The 15,176-nt window shown below is 33.3% G+C and overlaps 1 protein-coding gene across 6 annotated transcripts in view; it reads right to left on the bottom strand.

The window, feature by feature from the left end:
* The window catches only part of LOC118195782 (L-fucose kinase-like), a 143,534-nt gene that overhangs the window by 45,900 nt on the left and 82,458 nt on the right, over window positions 1–15,176 (bottom strand). For all 6 annotated transcript variants that reach the window (XM_085820433.1, XM_085820434.1, XM_085820429.1 and 3 more), the window contains 3 exons: window positions 11,960–12,084; window positions 5,686–5,763; window positions 5,463–5,599 (listed from right to left, as the gene is read on the bottom strand). In XM_085820433.1, the coding sequence (XP_085676559.1) occupies window positions 5,463–5,599; window positions 5,686–5,763; window positions 11,960–12,084 (340 nt within the window). The remainder of the gene's footprint in view (window positions 1–5,462; window positions 5,600–5,685; window positions 5,764–11,959; window positions 12,085–15,176) is intronic.

The following is a 15,176-nucleotide window of genomic DNA, read 5'->3' as shown; positions in this document are numbered from 1 at the left end:
ATCCATGCCCCTCGTAAGTTTATCAGCAGGGTTTGTCTTCCCACTGCAAAAGTACCAGTTGTTTAAAATTGTTTTCTCCTTGATTTCTACCACACGATTTCTAACAAATTGTTTCCACTCGTTGGCAGATCCCTTGATCCAGTGAATGCAAATTTGGGAATCAGTCCAGTAAAATATATTTCCCTTATCCAACTGCGGAAATATCGATTGCAAATACGAACCTAATCTTGCAGAAATTAATGTTCCCAAAAGTTCAAGCCTAGGGAGTGTTACCCTTTTTAATGGAGCCAAACGGGATTTCGACACTATGAAACTTGTTTTACATTTATTTTTCTTCTTAAATCTAAAATATGCTACGGCACCATAACACTTGGGAATGGCATCAGAAAATATGTGAACTTCTATAAACTTCCAACACATATCACTGAAGTACTGTCTGGGAATTTCGAAAAACTTTATTTTTTCAACTTCTTTTAACCATTCCTGAAATATGAATTCTGTATCAAGGGGAACACTTTCGTCCCATTGAATACCTTTTTCCCACATAGTTTGCATTAAGAGTTTAATTCGAACAGTAAATGGAATCATAATTCCTAAGGGATCAAAGAGCATACCACATGCTGCTAAAATGATGTGTTTAGTTACTTTGAGATTTTGTAACTTCTCAAACTGAGATACATCTATTTTCAAATTATCATTGACATTGTCCCAGATAAGACCTAAAACTTTCAACGGTACCAAAGAGTCTTCAGATGTTTCACGAGAGTCAATTCCATTAAGTTTCCATAGTTCATTCAGCTCAGGTGAGTTTGAAACCCATCTACGTAAATTCATACTGGCCTCGCTAAGAATGAAAATCATGTCCTTGCTTGACATGTAAGGAGGACAAGCAAGGACATGTAAGGCCTTTGCTACATTAACTGTCCCAGAAATTAAATCATCTACGTAAATCTCTTTTAACATACTGCATGCCTCTTCGTAGGCATCTTCATACTTTTTTAAATGCAGTCTTACTGTAACTGTTAATAAATAAGGTGAGCACTTGACCCCGAAAGGAACTCGATTGTGTTGAAGAACTTGTAAGTTGGAATTACTGTGATCGAGATTTGACCCTTCTTCATTTATCCACAAAAACTTTAAAAAATCCCTATCTTCTTTAGCTAAGCCTACCTCTAAAAATGCACGCTGAATGTCGGCACAAAACGCAATTGAATGTACCCTGAATTTAATGATAATCTTTAGCAAATCAGGATTTAAATTAGGTCCGCTTTCCAAACAATCATTAAGTGATAAATTTCCCTTACTTTTAGAAGAAGCGTCAAAAACTATTCGAACCTTTGTAGAATCCTTCTGCTCGCGCACTACCGCGTGATGAGGCATGTAATACCCCGTTTTCAAACTACTTTAAATACGTATCTACCCATTCCACTATACCATCTCTCAAGTGTTCATTAATTATCTCATTATATTTTAAATATAGCTCGCTATTTTTCTGAAACTTATTATTTAAAAATTGTAAACGCTGTTTCGCGATTTCATAATTGTTATTTAAACCTTCAACACCCTCTTTCCACAATAATCGAGTTTCATACCTTTTATTCTTGTAAGTTGTATTTCGTTCAAATGACTCTAAAATTTCTTTATCTGATAGAGATATTTCTTTATCTGAACTTATCCCAATTGCTTCTAATTCCCATAATTTTTTAACTCTTTCATAATCTAAGTCCTCATTTACAACGGTTATATGATTAACTCTTGCGTCCTTACAATTTGATCCTTCGTCCTTGCCTTGAATCACAAAACCGAAAGTGCTTTCTGTTGCGACTAATTTTTTACAAATCTTCACATTTCGTTCTCCTAAAATTTCCCAAATATAATCCGAACCTATTAATACTTGAATTTCGTCACTCGTACCAGCATCTGCTAATTCTATTCCCTTCTCAAACGCTATCTGTCGTATCCACCGAGAAGGAACTTTTACGAGGGCCATCCAGGAAGTAGATTACGTTTCCATCTGTGTCCGCTAGGGGCGGGGCTAGCGCGGCCATCTTGGGGTCAGAGCGTTGCGCAGCTCAGTCTGCATCTAGCCGTGCTAGTGAGAGGTTCGTGCTGTGCTCCGTTCAGATACTGTGACGGTTTGAAATGTCTGCGTTAATTGAAAATCCCGCGAGCTGAGACGTGCGCTCAGTAATAAGGTTTCTGACTGCAAAAAACTGTAAACCGATAGAAATCTATCGGCAGCTTCGTGAAGTGTATGGGGACAACATTATCACTGAAGATGGAGTGCGTCAGTGGGTCATAAGATTTCAAAATGGCCGAACCAATGTTCACGACGAAGATCGAAGTGGGAGACCCAGCATAGTGACCGCCGAACTTCTCGAAAAAGTCGATGCTAAAGTCCGTGAAAATCGAAATTTCACAATAACGGAACTTTCTTTGAGTTTTCCACAAATTTCGCGAAGTTTGTTGCACGAAATCATCAGCAAAAAGCTTGGTTACCACAAGTTTTGTGCAAGATGGATTCCAAAAATCTTGACAGAGGACCACAAAAATCAGCGAATGGCTGCAGCGTTGAACTTTTTGGACGCTTACCATAAGGATGGTGACTCTTTACTCGATCGCATCGTTACTGGTGACGAAACACGGGTGAAACATGTGAACTGTGAAACGAAATTGCAATCAATGCAGTGGGGGCACACAAGTTCTCCCCAAAAACCCAAGAAATGCATGCAAACAATGTCGGCAAGGCGCAGGCGGCCGAATTTTTCGACGAAGGAATTTCCAAGCTCGTACATCGCTACGATAAATGCCTTAATTTGTATGGTGACTATGTAGAAAAGTAGTATTTGAGTGTGGCTTTCATCTGTATATAATAAAATTTGTTTCCTATACTTTGTTTATTTTTTTATTCCAAAACGTAATCTACTTTCTGGATAGCCCTCGTACTTGCCCTAGTGTTATAGAATCAATGACTATTGCGTTAATTTTTATCTTTTTATTGGGATGGTTTACATTTTGCAGTACGATTTCTACGATGTCATACAAGCGCTCTTTTGCATCTTTGCATCCAAATGTGAAAATGATAAGCGCTTCTTTATTAATAATTTTCAACCCCAGTGAATCAACCACTTCTCGTAAGATGAATGACTTTGTTGACCCTGAATCTAGCATACAACGTAATACATTTTCGTTCCCCCCTTTACACCTAACTGCTGCCGAAAACGTCTGTAAAAGAACGGAAGTCGGTAGTGTAATTTTGTTATTATTTTCATTACATAAGAGCGAAAGAGAAGCTTCAGGGATTGGCGTTTGTTTTGTCTGATTGGAAGTATCCGTCTCTAAACCTTTGGATGCGGCGTCACATATTAACGAATTATGTAAACCTTGGACATTGCACAGTCTGCATTTTTCATCTTTATGAGCACAGAAACGCCTTGGATGCCCTTTCGAAAAGCAAATAAAACATAAACCTCGATCCATTAATGCCTTTCGGCGAGCCTTTAAATCAAGTGCGCAATCATGATTCATATGACAAGCAGATAAACAAAATATGCACACATTTTGATTCTCTTTCTTAGGCGGGGTAGAGAACTTTCGCTTTGGATTAAAATGTGATTTTTGAAAGTGTTTAGAGGGAGTTTCGCTTTGACTAGTTAATACCGAAGCACCTTGCTTATTCGTACTGTAATCATTTCTTTTAGAATGCATGTAAGATTTATTTTGATAACCTTGATGGGAACTTTTGTTTCGTATTGGTGTTTCATTTACATCAAAATTCTTAGAACGCGCTAACATCATTGATGTTTCCCTACATTCCACTTCCGTTTTCAAGAACGTTAGTAGTTCATTAACATCGAAATTTTGTTTATCACTTCTTTTCCTAGTGAATTCTAGAGTTAAATTCTCGGGTATTAACTTTAACAAAATAGGGGATAATAAATGTCCATAAGAACCACTAGTAACATTTAAAGAATTTAAATTCCTTATTTGTATTTCTATATCGTCATAAAGCTTCCTCAAAGAAGCCGTATTTCCGGAATATTTTACAGGTTCTAAACTCAACAATTTATTCATATGCGCATTAATTAGCAGGTCATCTCTGCCGAAACGGTTTTTTAGTATATCAACAGCCACCGTATAGTTTTCACTAGTAAATGTTAATCCACTAATAGCATTTAAAGCTAAACCTCCCAAAAGCGATTTTAAATAACAAAACTTGTCAACCGAACTGAGACTTTCGTTTTGGTGAATGGAATTACTAAACTGATTCCAGAATTCAAGCCAAGAACAAGGATCACCGTAATATTTTGTAATCGTTAATTTTGGCAATTTTAAAGTATTAACTTCACAAGTTTTCAACTTCGGGGATATAGTTTCCTCACTAGAATTTCTAGATTCAACTTTACACGCGTTTTTTCTTAATTTTTCCTGAATTTTACATTTAAAACTTATAATTCTTTCCTGATATTCCTGCGCGGAAATTACTTCTGTTTCTAACTCCTGTTCCGTAATTATAAGTTTTTCAATCTCAGAATCGTATTGTTTCAACAACTGCGATTTTTCAAGTAACATTTCAAGTAATTCTTTTAATTTCTCATCCGCGGTTTCACCCTCTTCTAACAATGCAGAATCTATTTTACTCATCAACTTGGTAGTTAAGTTACGCGTCACCGTACGCAACTTCTTTGCCTTATTCATAGCCTCCATTTTACCATTAGATTCTATCAACTATAATAATCACCAAGATTTTTATTCAACAATTCTATTCAAAACTAGAAAAATGAAAAAGGGCCTACCTCGAATTTCTTCGCGTTAAATCCTGGCTTTTCAGTCATGAACTCACTCATTTTCTTCGTCCATTCTTCATCTCCACAAATCAAGTCCGGTGTCACCAGAAAAAATGTACGTATCCAAATGATCAGAAGGTTGTTGATGCGTGTTCCTTGATATATTGCACCAAGATATCTTACTGTACATTTATTTACAATTTATTTACAAGTCATATGCCACCTGGCATATTTACAAGCGTTATGCCTCCTGGCATGTACATGATAGACATATTCTGCCACCTGGCATGTGAATTGATACATCATATTAGTTTTCTGCCACCTGACAGATACGATGCAATTACCTCAATTAGCGGTTATACGCCCGACATTTTGGCGTGTCCGCTTCCCTTACGTTCTGTAACGCAACTAACTTTTTGTGCGGTGCGCCCTCTGGGCACAAATCACCGCAATCACCGAGGAGGCCAAAACACTTACCTTAATATAATTTTCTTTTTATAACAATGCAGAGTTTTATAACTTTATGGATAAGTAAGAAGAAATTTGCTGAAATTTTTAAACTAAACATCAGTGAGAAATAGGTACATGAAACATGTTATGCCATACTACATGTTTTGCAAAAGTTTTAATATTTACTTACAGATGAACAAATATACAGATTTCAGAATATTTTACCATGATCCAAGGCATCCATAAGAAAATCTGCCAATTCTTCACAGCAGGCTGTAGAGTAATATGGCAACAATGGTAAATCTTCATTATTCATTAAGGTTTTCTTTACTATCTCAGAAGATACTCTGTTATACATGTTTCTAAAATATAAAAATACATTTCTTAAATTTATGCAGGTGTTTAGATATTAGAAAATATACTTCTAAAACAAACTTAAATTGTTTACCTTCTATTCTGGAAAACTCTTGAGTAATTAATTCTTTCCAGTATATCTTCAATAGAGTAGTGCTCATGTTTCTTCCATCTAAGAAATACAACAGTAAGAAAATATCTATTCAAGTATAAATAATATAATGATGTTCTGTTTGTAAATAAGAATACACCAAAAATGAGGTTTGTATTATAATGTATTTCATAATTTATCAATCTCTCCAAATGATAATTTTAACTCGTTAACTGCTGAGGACTTATATATACTATCATCTGCTTCCGAAATACTATCATCTGCTACAAGTAAAATTATTTGCAAAGCTTTGCAATGCAATACCACAATGACCTTGATGAGTATAATATTTTAGAGCAGCGAGGAGGAAGAATTGGAGATGGGAATGTTTCTGAAACGGTAAAGGTAAACACGAGCATAACCTCGTGTTTCTGCTCAAGTAAAACGTATTTTTTTATTCTGCGTCTTCCATTTTCATTTACTGTTAGTAGTAGGCCCTATTTTTAGGAATATGTCTGACACTGATGACAGTAAAACATATGATAACTTTCCGTCATCTTCAGGATTGGACCCCTCAGAATATCGATTACGTCAGATAGAGGTTTGTGACTTTTCTCTGAAAGATGCTCAAAGATGAGTTCAACTTGATATGAAATACTTGCCTAGGACATCCAACCAATTAAGAGGAAATATAGTATGTTTTTTTAGGTGTACTAATTTTACATGGTATAGCACTGAAGCCTGATATTATACTTTACTGGTCTAAAAATAAATTGATCGAAACTCCAAAATTAAATCATTTTTGTTATCTTTTTTATTATACAAATACTATTTTTATTATGCTTACATCTTTTTTATTATACTATTACTCTAAACATTAAATTTTGTATTTTCATTTTTTCTTTTATTCTTTATTTTAAACAGTTTTTAGACAGCAAAACTTTCACTTTTCCCCTAATACATTGTATAAATACGCGTACCTGTGTAAAAAACAGTGGCACTGGGGAGTGAATCTTGTTAGTTTTCCATGGCAGTTAAGGGATTAAATAACTAACAACATACCCTTTCTTTATTTGAAGAAGAAAAGAAAGGAAAATTTTATATGAAACACAAAACATAAGACAAACTCGCAGAATTACTAAGGAAAAAGCCAAATATGAGAAAGAAAGGGGAAAAAAGCTAATACTGAAAAGTGCAAAATAATTCACATAACAATAAAGAATGCGATATTATGTTATATACCAAACAGATCCTTTCTGAAATACACTGTAACTGTTTGTTCTTGACCAATATATATATATATATATATATATATATATACTTGATATGGACTGCTTTTTTTCACATTAAAGTCAATGTAAAATTTTAATGCTTCTTTGAAACATATAATATATAGTTATTAATGTTTATTATATATATATAATAAACATTGATAATTATAATGTATAGTTATTAATGTTTATTATATCAATATTTAATATACAGGGTAGTTATAATTAAGTTTCTACTTTGAAAAGGTCATAAAAGGAAAACTCCTGGATCAAATATTATCAAATTTGGTAATCATGTAAAAGAGGTCAAGGGAATTTATATCCTGGGGAAAAAATAAATAAATAAATAAATAAATAAAATAAAATAAAATAAAAAATAAAAAAGGGGTCAAAAACTCACCACCAGGGGGGGAAATGGTGCTGTATGTAATATTGTTAAACAAAATAAGGGTCAGAATCTAACTTAACCTTTTGTTACATGGGTTTAACATGTTGTATAACCTTAAGAAACATTGACCTAAACAAAATTACCATTTAAGTGCGATAAAAGTCGAGCGCGCCATCCGTGTAACAGAGAAATTCGTCTTTGAAAACCTCAAATTAGTGATTAGAAAATGTGAGATAGCAAATCACTCGCAAAAATTTTCGCATTCCGGAAATCATTTTCTTACAGATCGCTAATTTGTGATTTTTGAAGCCTGAATTCAGTCGTAAGATATGAAGATATCAGTTTAAAATGTTTTTAATTATTTCTAAAATGAAACTGTTTGTGGGGTGAGGCAAAACCAAAATGGCTAGTAACTGGCTTACAACAAGAAGAAGTAAATGATTTATGCAAATAATCTAAACAATTTGGCGTAATTGAAAGATGCAATACTCATGTCCCTAGCATTCCTCTTGTTATGCTAAGAGATGCTGTTGAGAATGCAGTAATACGATATAGTTTGCTTTCGGAAAGTGGTGGAAGCAACATTGAACATGCTTTGTAACATGTTTCAGAAACAATTAAACACATTTTAAACCAATGTCTTCATATCTTATTTTGGTTAACAATACTGCACACAGTGCCATTTCTCCCCTGGTGGCGAGTTTTTGAGCTTTTTTTGTCATGGAAAATAAATTCCTATGACCACCTTTACAAGTTATTACAAGTTACCACGTTTGATAAAATTCAGTCCAGTAGTTTTCTTTTTATAACTATTTCAAAGAGGAACTTTAATTATAACCACTCTGTACAATTAACATGTAATACAATGCTTCTGCAATATATTTTCCCCCTGATTCTATTATCATTGCAACTTTGATATATATACAATAAAATTATAAAACAAAAGCATGTTAAAATTTATATATATAATAGTTCTTAATGAAAATTTATATTTTAAAACTCAATTGATGTATATATTAAATCAGATTGCAAGGTTTATCGTAAGTTTTTAACAGTTATCCTTAGTTAAAACTAATTTTCATTTCCTTCTTAATTTCAGCTTACAATTTCCTACCAGAATGTGTTTTTGGAATCGCGGTTAATGCAAATGAGTAAGAGCAGTATTTAAAGCTCCACTGACTTCGTTAGACAGCCAGAGATTCTGACTAGCGCTTCTTTGCCTTTTGACTACACTCTCTCTAAGCTATTATTCGCTTGGCCGTATTTATATTTAAAACTTTAGCAAAACTTTCGAAATGAAGAACTTGGGTAAAATAAAACAACGTTTAGGCATTAAGATTGAACAAAATGAAAATCTATCAATTAGCAAAGAAAATGAAAACATAGACAGAAATAAGTATCTGCGCTTTATCGGATTCTTAATTTACTTACCGTAATTTCCAAAAGAAAGGCCCCATCAGTGTAAACGGTGCACTCGAGAAAAATATTGAAAAAAAAAATTTAATTACGTAGAAATGCCGCATCAGTGTAAATACCGCAATAGATTAAATCACGTATGACATTGCCATGGACCGTATAGATGCAAAATCTTGACCTATGTCCTGATATATGACATATCAGTTAAGAAAACGCATCACATAAAACTATAATTCGAAAATAAATTACAGGTAAGAAATGTTGAAAATATATTTATGTTCATGAATATACTTATGTTTACCCACTAAAGAAGTCCATATTTGTCATACTCATACCATATTATAAAAAATGTTGTAACAACGAGATATTAAATTTGGATGAGAAAAGAAAATTTTAAATTTTACTTATAAAGGAATTACATCAAACTGTACATCAAATGAAGCCATCAAAGTCTGATTCTTCACTATCTGAATTCAAAAGATTTAGTAAATCCTGATCTAAGTCTTCCAGATTGTCACATTCATCCTCTTGGTTTACAGTATCTTTATCTGAGGATATAAGTTCAGCTTCTTTGAATGCTGCTATTGACGATGTTTTCACTGATTTCCATGCACTTCCTACCCACTTTGCAACTTCTTTATAAGATGTTCTATGCATTTTGATGCTTTTGGTATACGTATGCAATCTTTCACTCATCAAACACTACCACTGCTTTCGGACTTCATCTTTGAAGGATTTATTACCTAAAAAATCTAATGGTTGTAAGATTTTTGTCAAATCACCAGAAATTACTGCTATGGTCGTAGACGGTTTTTGACATCTGGTTTTCACTGACTCAAGTAAATGAACACACATGGAATCCATTACCAATAACCCTTTTGGTTGGAAAAATCTCTTATGACACTGCCAAACTTTTTGTAGCCACTCATGCATGATTGTTTCGCACATCCATCCATTCTCATTTGCACAAATAACTACGTCATTAGGAAAATGTCCCTTTGGAATAGTTTTTCTTTTAAAAACGATCATCGGCTTTAGCTTGTCACCGTTTGTAGCACAAGCTAACACACATGTAAATGACGTTTATTCATGTCTCGTCATAAGAACAGATACAGTTTTTGCACCAGTTTTGTTACAGTTCTGTTTGCAGGAGAGTCGAAAGATAACGGTGTTTCATCCATATTTATTATCTGTGCTGGAAGAATTTTTTTTTTTTTTTTTTTTTGTCAATAATATCTGTCACATATTTTAGAAAAGATGCCTTTTTATCCTGCCAGTCCATTGGTAATTGTTGCCCGAATGTTGTTCTAGTATGCCCAGAAATATTTTTTCTTTTCATAAATCTGCTACACCAACAAGACCCTCCTTTGAAATCATTTATATTCATTTGTATTGATATAAATTTTGCTTGCAAGCGAATTTTTACAGTTGAAATTGCCATGCATTTACATTCGCTATTAAGAAGGTTATGTTTTTCGAGAAGGCAGCAGAATTAACTGTGTTGTATAAAAACAATCAAAGTACACAGCATTTGGTGAAAAATCCAGTTCATAACTCTCAAGAAAACACATTAATAATAATTTCAATTAGATCAGAGTGTTATATAACAAAACGGAAATTGAAATTAAGTATGTGTCTACAGCAGAAGTGCCCATCGATATTTCACGGAAGAATCTAGGCAGGGAGAAACACAGAAAATGCATAATTCTATTAGATCTTGAACTTTAATTAATGAATACTTTTTGAAGTTCAAAAAGGGTTATCAGTCTTGAAATGGGATTCTGTGTTGGTTCACTATAAATTGCACACAACTTTTCAAATTGTTGTGACCAAATATTATTACCTGAATATTATAGACAAATGCAATATTAAGATAAGGATCAAATAATTGATCTATTTTAGTACAGCAATTTACAAAATGACAGAAACACTTTTATATGAAATTCAGATGCCAGAATTTTCTATACAGTACAAAGTTTGTAATCCTGACGTCCATAATCCGGAATGATCTATAATCCGGACCTCCTACAAACTTTATGCGCATGTGTAAACGCATAATGCATTTATGCATGCACGTTTAATGTATAACGGACAGTATAAGCTAGGTTAAAATTATCTAAGGCATTTCAGTTATTGTTGCAGATTGCACTGTTCCTTAATTTTCTATTTGGATCCGGCTTACTGTGTTTTGCAGACTGTTAGAACAATTTTATAAAAATTAAGCTTGAACTTTCGATTATGTCAAAAAGAGTTTCCAATTCTGGAGCTGCCAAAGGATCTACAAAGCGAAAGCATGTTTCGATGTCCATTAAACAAAAAGTGGAATTGCTGCAAAAAATGGATAAAGGCCTATCCGTCTCAAAATTATGCAAGAAGTATGGCATTGGAAAGTCCACTATATATGACACAAGAAAAAGGAACATTTTGAATTTTTTGTGGAAGCATCTTAAACAACTTACATTGAAAGAAATGTTTAATAAAGTAACCAAATAAATATTAAGCTTTTTCTAATAAATTTTGATACCCTTTAGATCATAATTATTCTTAATTTCATAAATTACGATTTCATATTTTTAATTGTATAATTTCTGCATGCCATCTTACCAGATTTTAATTGATGATCTATAATCTGGAAAAACCCCTAACCCAGAATCGCCAAAGTCCCAACGAGTCCGGATTACGGACTTTGTACTGTACTAGAGAAAACTTTAAATGCAAAAAAGCTTTAAATTCAAAAATACAAATTTATTGTGTAACTTGGTAGAAACTTAGTTTTATGAATCTTCTACAAAATAAATAAATAAATAATAAAAAAAATTGAGAAACTTTGCATTTATTTAAAGATCTGAATAAAATACATCTGTTTGTTTTCAGTAATATCCTCCAATTTTCAACAAGCTAATTCTAAATTAAATTTTTTAAAGTCCTGTTTAAAATACTTTAGTATAAAGTCTCATTTTCCTTTCATAACACAGAATGATTTTACATACCATGCTGACCTACATAGATACAGTTCTGAATTTAAAAATTCTTCAAGGGCAATTTTTTAAATATGCAGCATAGAAACCTAGTCATGCATGCATATATGTGTGGATAAATACATAAATAACTTCGACTGATACATGGAAAATGACTGATATGCAGCACATTCTAATCACTTGAATAATTAATATAAATAAGTACAATGCATATTCGAAATTACCTTTTCACTAATTCCAAAAATTCCTTAGAAGAAGGATCCTCACTATGGTATAAAGTAAGAGCTTCTACTATTGATAAATTAGTTGAATATAATTTTGCATTTAGTAAACGTCTTTCTTTTGAGCTCTAGAAAAGATAAACGAAGAAAGCTATGTAAGAAAGCTCTAGAGAAGAAGTATGTTTACAGATCTGAATGCATAAAGTCATACTTCTAATAATCAACAATGAACTAAATTATTTAAAAATTTAAAGATTCTATTCTCTTTCCCCTTATTAATTATAATTATACAATACATTCTCTTTCCCCATATTAATACATTATACAATACAATTAAAGTCAAAACATGATAGTATAATGTTAGGAACATGTAATTTGATATAAAAGTTTCGATTTCACCTCTTCCCATTCTCCAGTGTTACTTACCACTTGTCACAAATTCATGGTTTAGGATATATATATATATATATATACATAATTTATTTCCTAAACAGTATTGATTAATTGATTATATTATCTCCTAAGTTTAATTAAAGTAGAATTATTTTAAGAGAGTGAATCTATACTGGTAAGTTATATTTTGAAAGATGTTTTGAAGTAACTTGAAAGTAAAATGCTAATGTTTTAACGGGGACTGTAATTAAATCATCATGAAGAACAAAATTTCAATAGTAAAAGGAAAAATTAAATTAAAAAACATGTAATCATTATATATATATATATACATTGCCCTCCAAAAGTTAAGGAACAGCATGTTTTTTGTGTCTTCTTTGAAAATGAAGCAACATAGAACCAAGAAATTTATAGGACATGTTCACTAAACAGTTCTTTAATGAATATGACATAGAATATTTCTAAAGTTCGACACAAATATGAATTACAACAAAAAATTGCATTCTTGGCCGAGAAATGAAGTCTTGGAGATACGGTATATCACAGTTTTTTGAGGGAAAATGGGGTGGCAACATTATGAAAATGGGTTCTAACAAAGAATGCATTCACCCTTAGCTGCAATACATTGGCGGCAGCGATATTCCATGTTGGCAATTAAGTTGTCAGTCAGTGAAATGGGAAGCAACGACCAGACACGGAGTAATCCTTGTTCAAGCTCATCCAACGACCTTGGAAAAAGACTTTAAGCAGCAATCTGTCACTCAAGGTAATCCCAAAGATGCTTTATCAGATTCACGTCTGGGGATTGTGCTGGACATTCCATCCACTTCATACCGTGACCCTCAAGATATTCTTCAGCAACCCGAGCTCAGTGCAGTCGTGCATTGTCATCCATCAGAAGAAATCCAGGACCAATAGCAGCAGCATATGATCATGAGGCGGACATGTGATCATAAGGGCAGACATATTGACAAAGGATCTTGTTTTGATATCTCGTACCAGTCAAAGTTCCTCCATGGAACATATGCAGGGCAGTGTGACCACCGAGAGAGAGCCCAGTCAAACCATTATTCTACCACCTCTGTAACTGTGTCTTTCCATAATGTGGGACTGGTTGTATGTGGTGTGTTGTTCCCTCCAGATCTGCTGACAACCTGAATCAATTTCCAATGTGAACCTGGACTTGTCTGTGAAGAGAACAGATGCCCACTGTTGACTGGTCCAGGAGACATGTTTTGTTACCCACCATAAATGGGAACCTCTGTGTCCTCGGGTCGAGGGGACACAGACAACTGGTTGTCTTGCATACAGACTTGTATTGTGCAGGCATATATGCACTACAGTAGCTGAGATTCTTGTTCCTGTTGCCACTAAATGGTCTACCATAAGTTGATGTACAGTAATATTACTCCTCCTTTGGGCTGAAAGAGCTAAATAACAGTCTCCTGCAGGTGTTGTAACTCTAGGTCTGCCTGAAACATCTCTTCTAGACACAGAATTCTCGGATTCAAACTGATTCCACAGTTCGTGGACCACACTACAAGAGACAATGAGATGTCTAGCAGCATCAGCTTGTGAAATCCCTATTTCCATCCATCCGATCACCCGCCACCTCAACGAATCGGGCAAACGACTTCTTTTGGACATTGATAGACTCTCCTGCATATTGTCCATGAAGCTGTTATAACAACTGAAGATCAAAACTCGTGAACAAAAATTACAATTTTTGCATTTTGTTCTCCAACTCCTATATAAGTATTCATATTTCTATAAAATAAAAGTGGTAGCTATTGTTTTTGTATATATTTTCTTAAACTTCGTTACTGCTATGCATATGAACTGTGAATTTAAACATTACTGACATTTTTGTAATGGTGAGCTTTAAAAGCATGCTGTTCCTTAACTTCTGGAGGGCAGTGTATATATGTAAAATATAAAAAACAGGACGGCTTTGATCTATGCGAACCAGCAACCTTTAATTAACTTTCTGCAATTCAGGATCTTGTCCCTAGACCAGTACTTTCCAGAACATTCGAACCTATTACGTAACCGCTTCTATAAATAATGAAGTTGCGCCATTTCGCATCAGATTGCTTCTCTCCTCTTGTGCTACAACACTTTGCTGCTGCTTAATCCATATTTTCCTTTGTTAGAATAGTTATGATGTAGAAAGTATAAATTTAATCTTATTTAGTTTAAACTACTATTGAATATGTAATTTGGAAAATTTCATCTAAAATAAAAATGATCTGCGGTGAAAATTGGAATAAAGATAAGGAATAGTAAAAAGTGAAATCTTTCTGTGTCATCATTTCAGCCGTATTCCATTCAGCCAAGCAATGCCCGACTGCTAAAATATCACACATATATAGATACACTATTCAACAAAGAGTTGGCTATATATAACCACATTATAAAAATTTTTTTATAATGATATATCCTAATAGTTTAAATGATCTGTTGCTAATGCAAAGAAAATCTTCCCTGAAGCCATGTTTATTCAATGCAGCAATTTTAAAAGTAAAATTAATCATGAAAGAGCAAAATATTAATTTTATGCATTATTTGTTATATTTTTTAAAATCACATAATGTAAAGAATACTTGCAATTTATATCAAAAGATGGTAATAATCTTGCAAAATTACGATTGCATATTGAAGTTCAAAGGTTAATTGGAACTCTACAATTCCGTCATATTTTTTTAGCTTCAGTCAGAGAAGCAAGCATTTTTCTTTGCTACAAATAATATGACAAAAGAAAGTGTTACTTTCCCAAGTTATGATTAGCATATTTGACTGCAATTTTTGAAAGCTGAATTACTTAAGT

Source organism: Stegodyphus dumicola, chromosome 7 (assembly GCF_044657685.1).
Source record: "Stegodyphus dumicola isolate Sdum_Otavi_A_Nest chromosome 7, ASM4465768v1".
Lineage (NCBI taxonomy): Eukaryota > Metazoa > Arthropoda > Arachnida > Araneae > Eresidae > Stegodyphus > Stegodyphus dumicola.
Note: the sequence above shows the minus strand (reverse complement) of the source record. Positions and strands in the feature narration are given on the sequence as shown.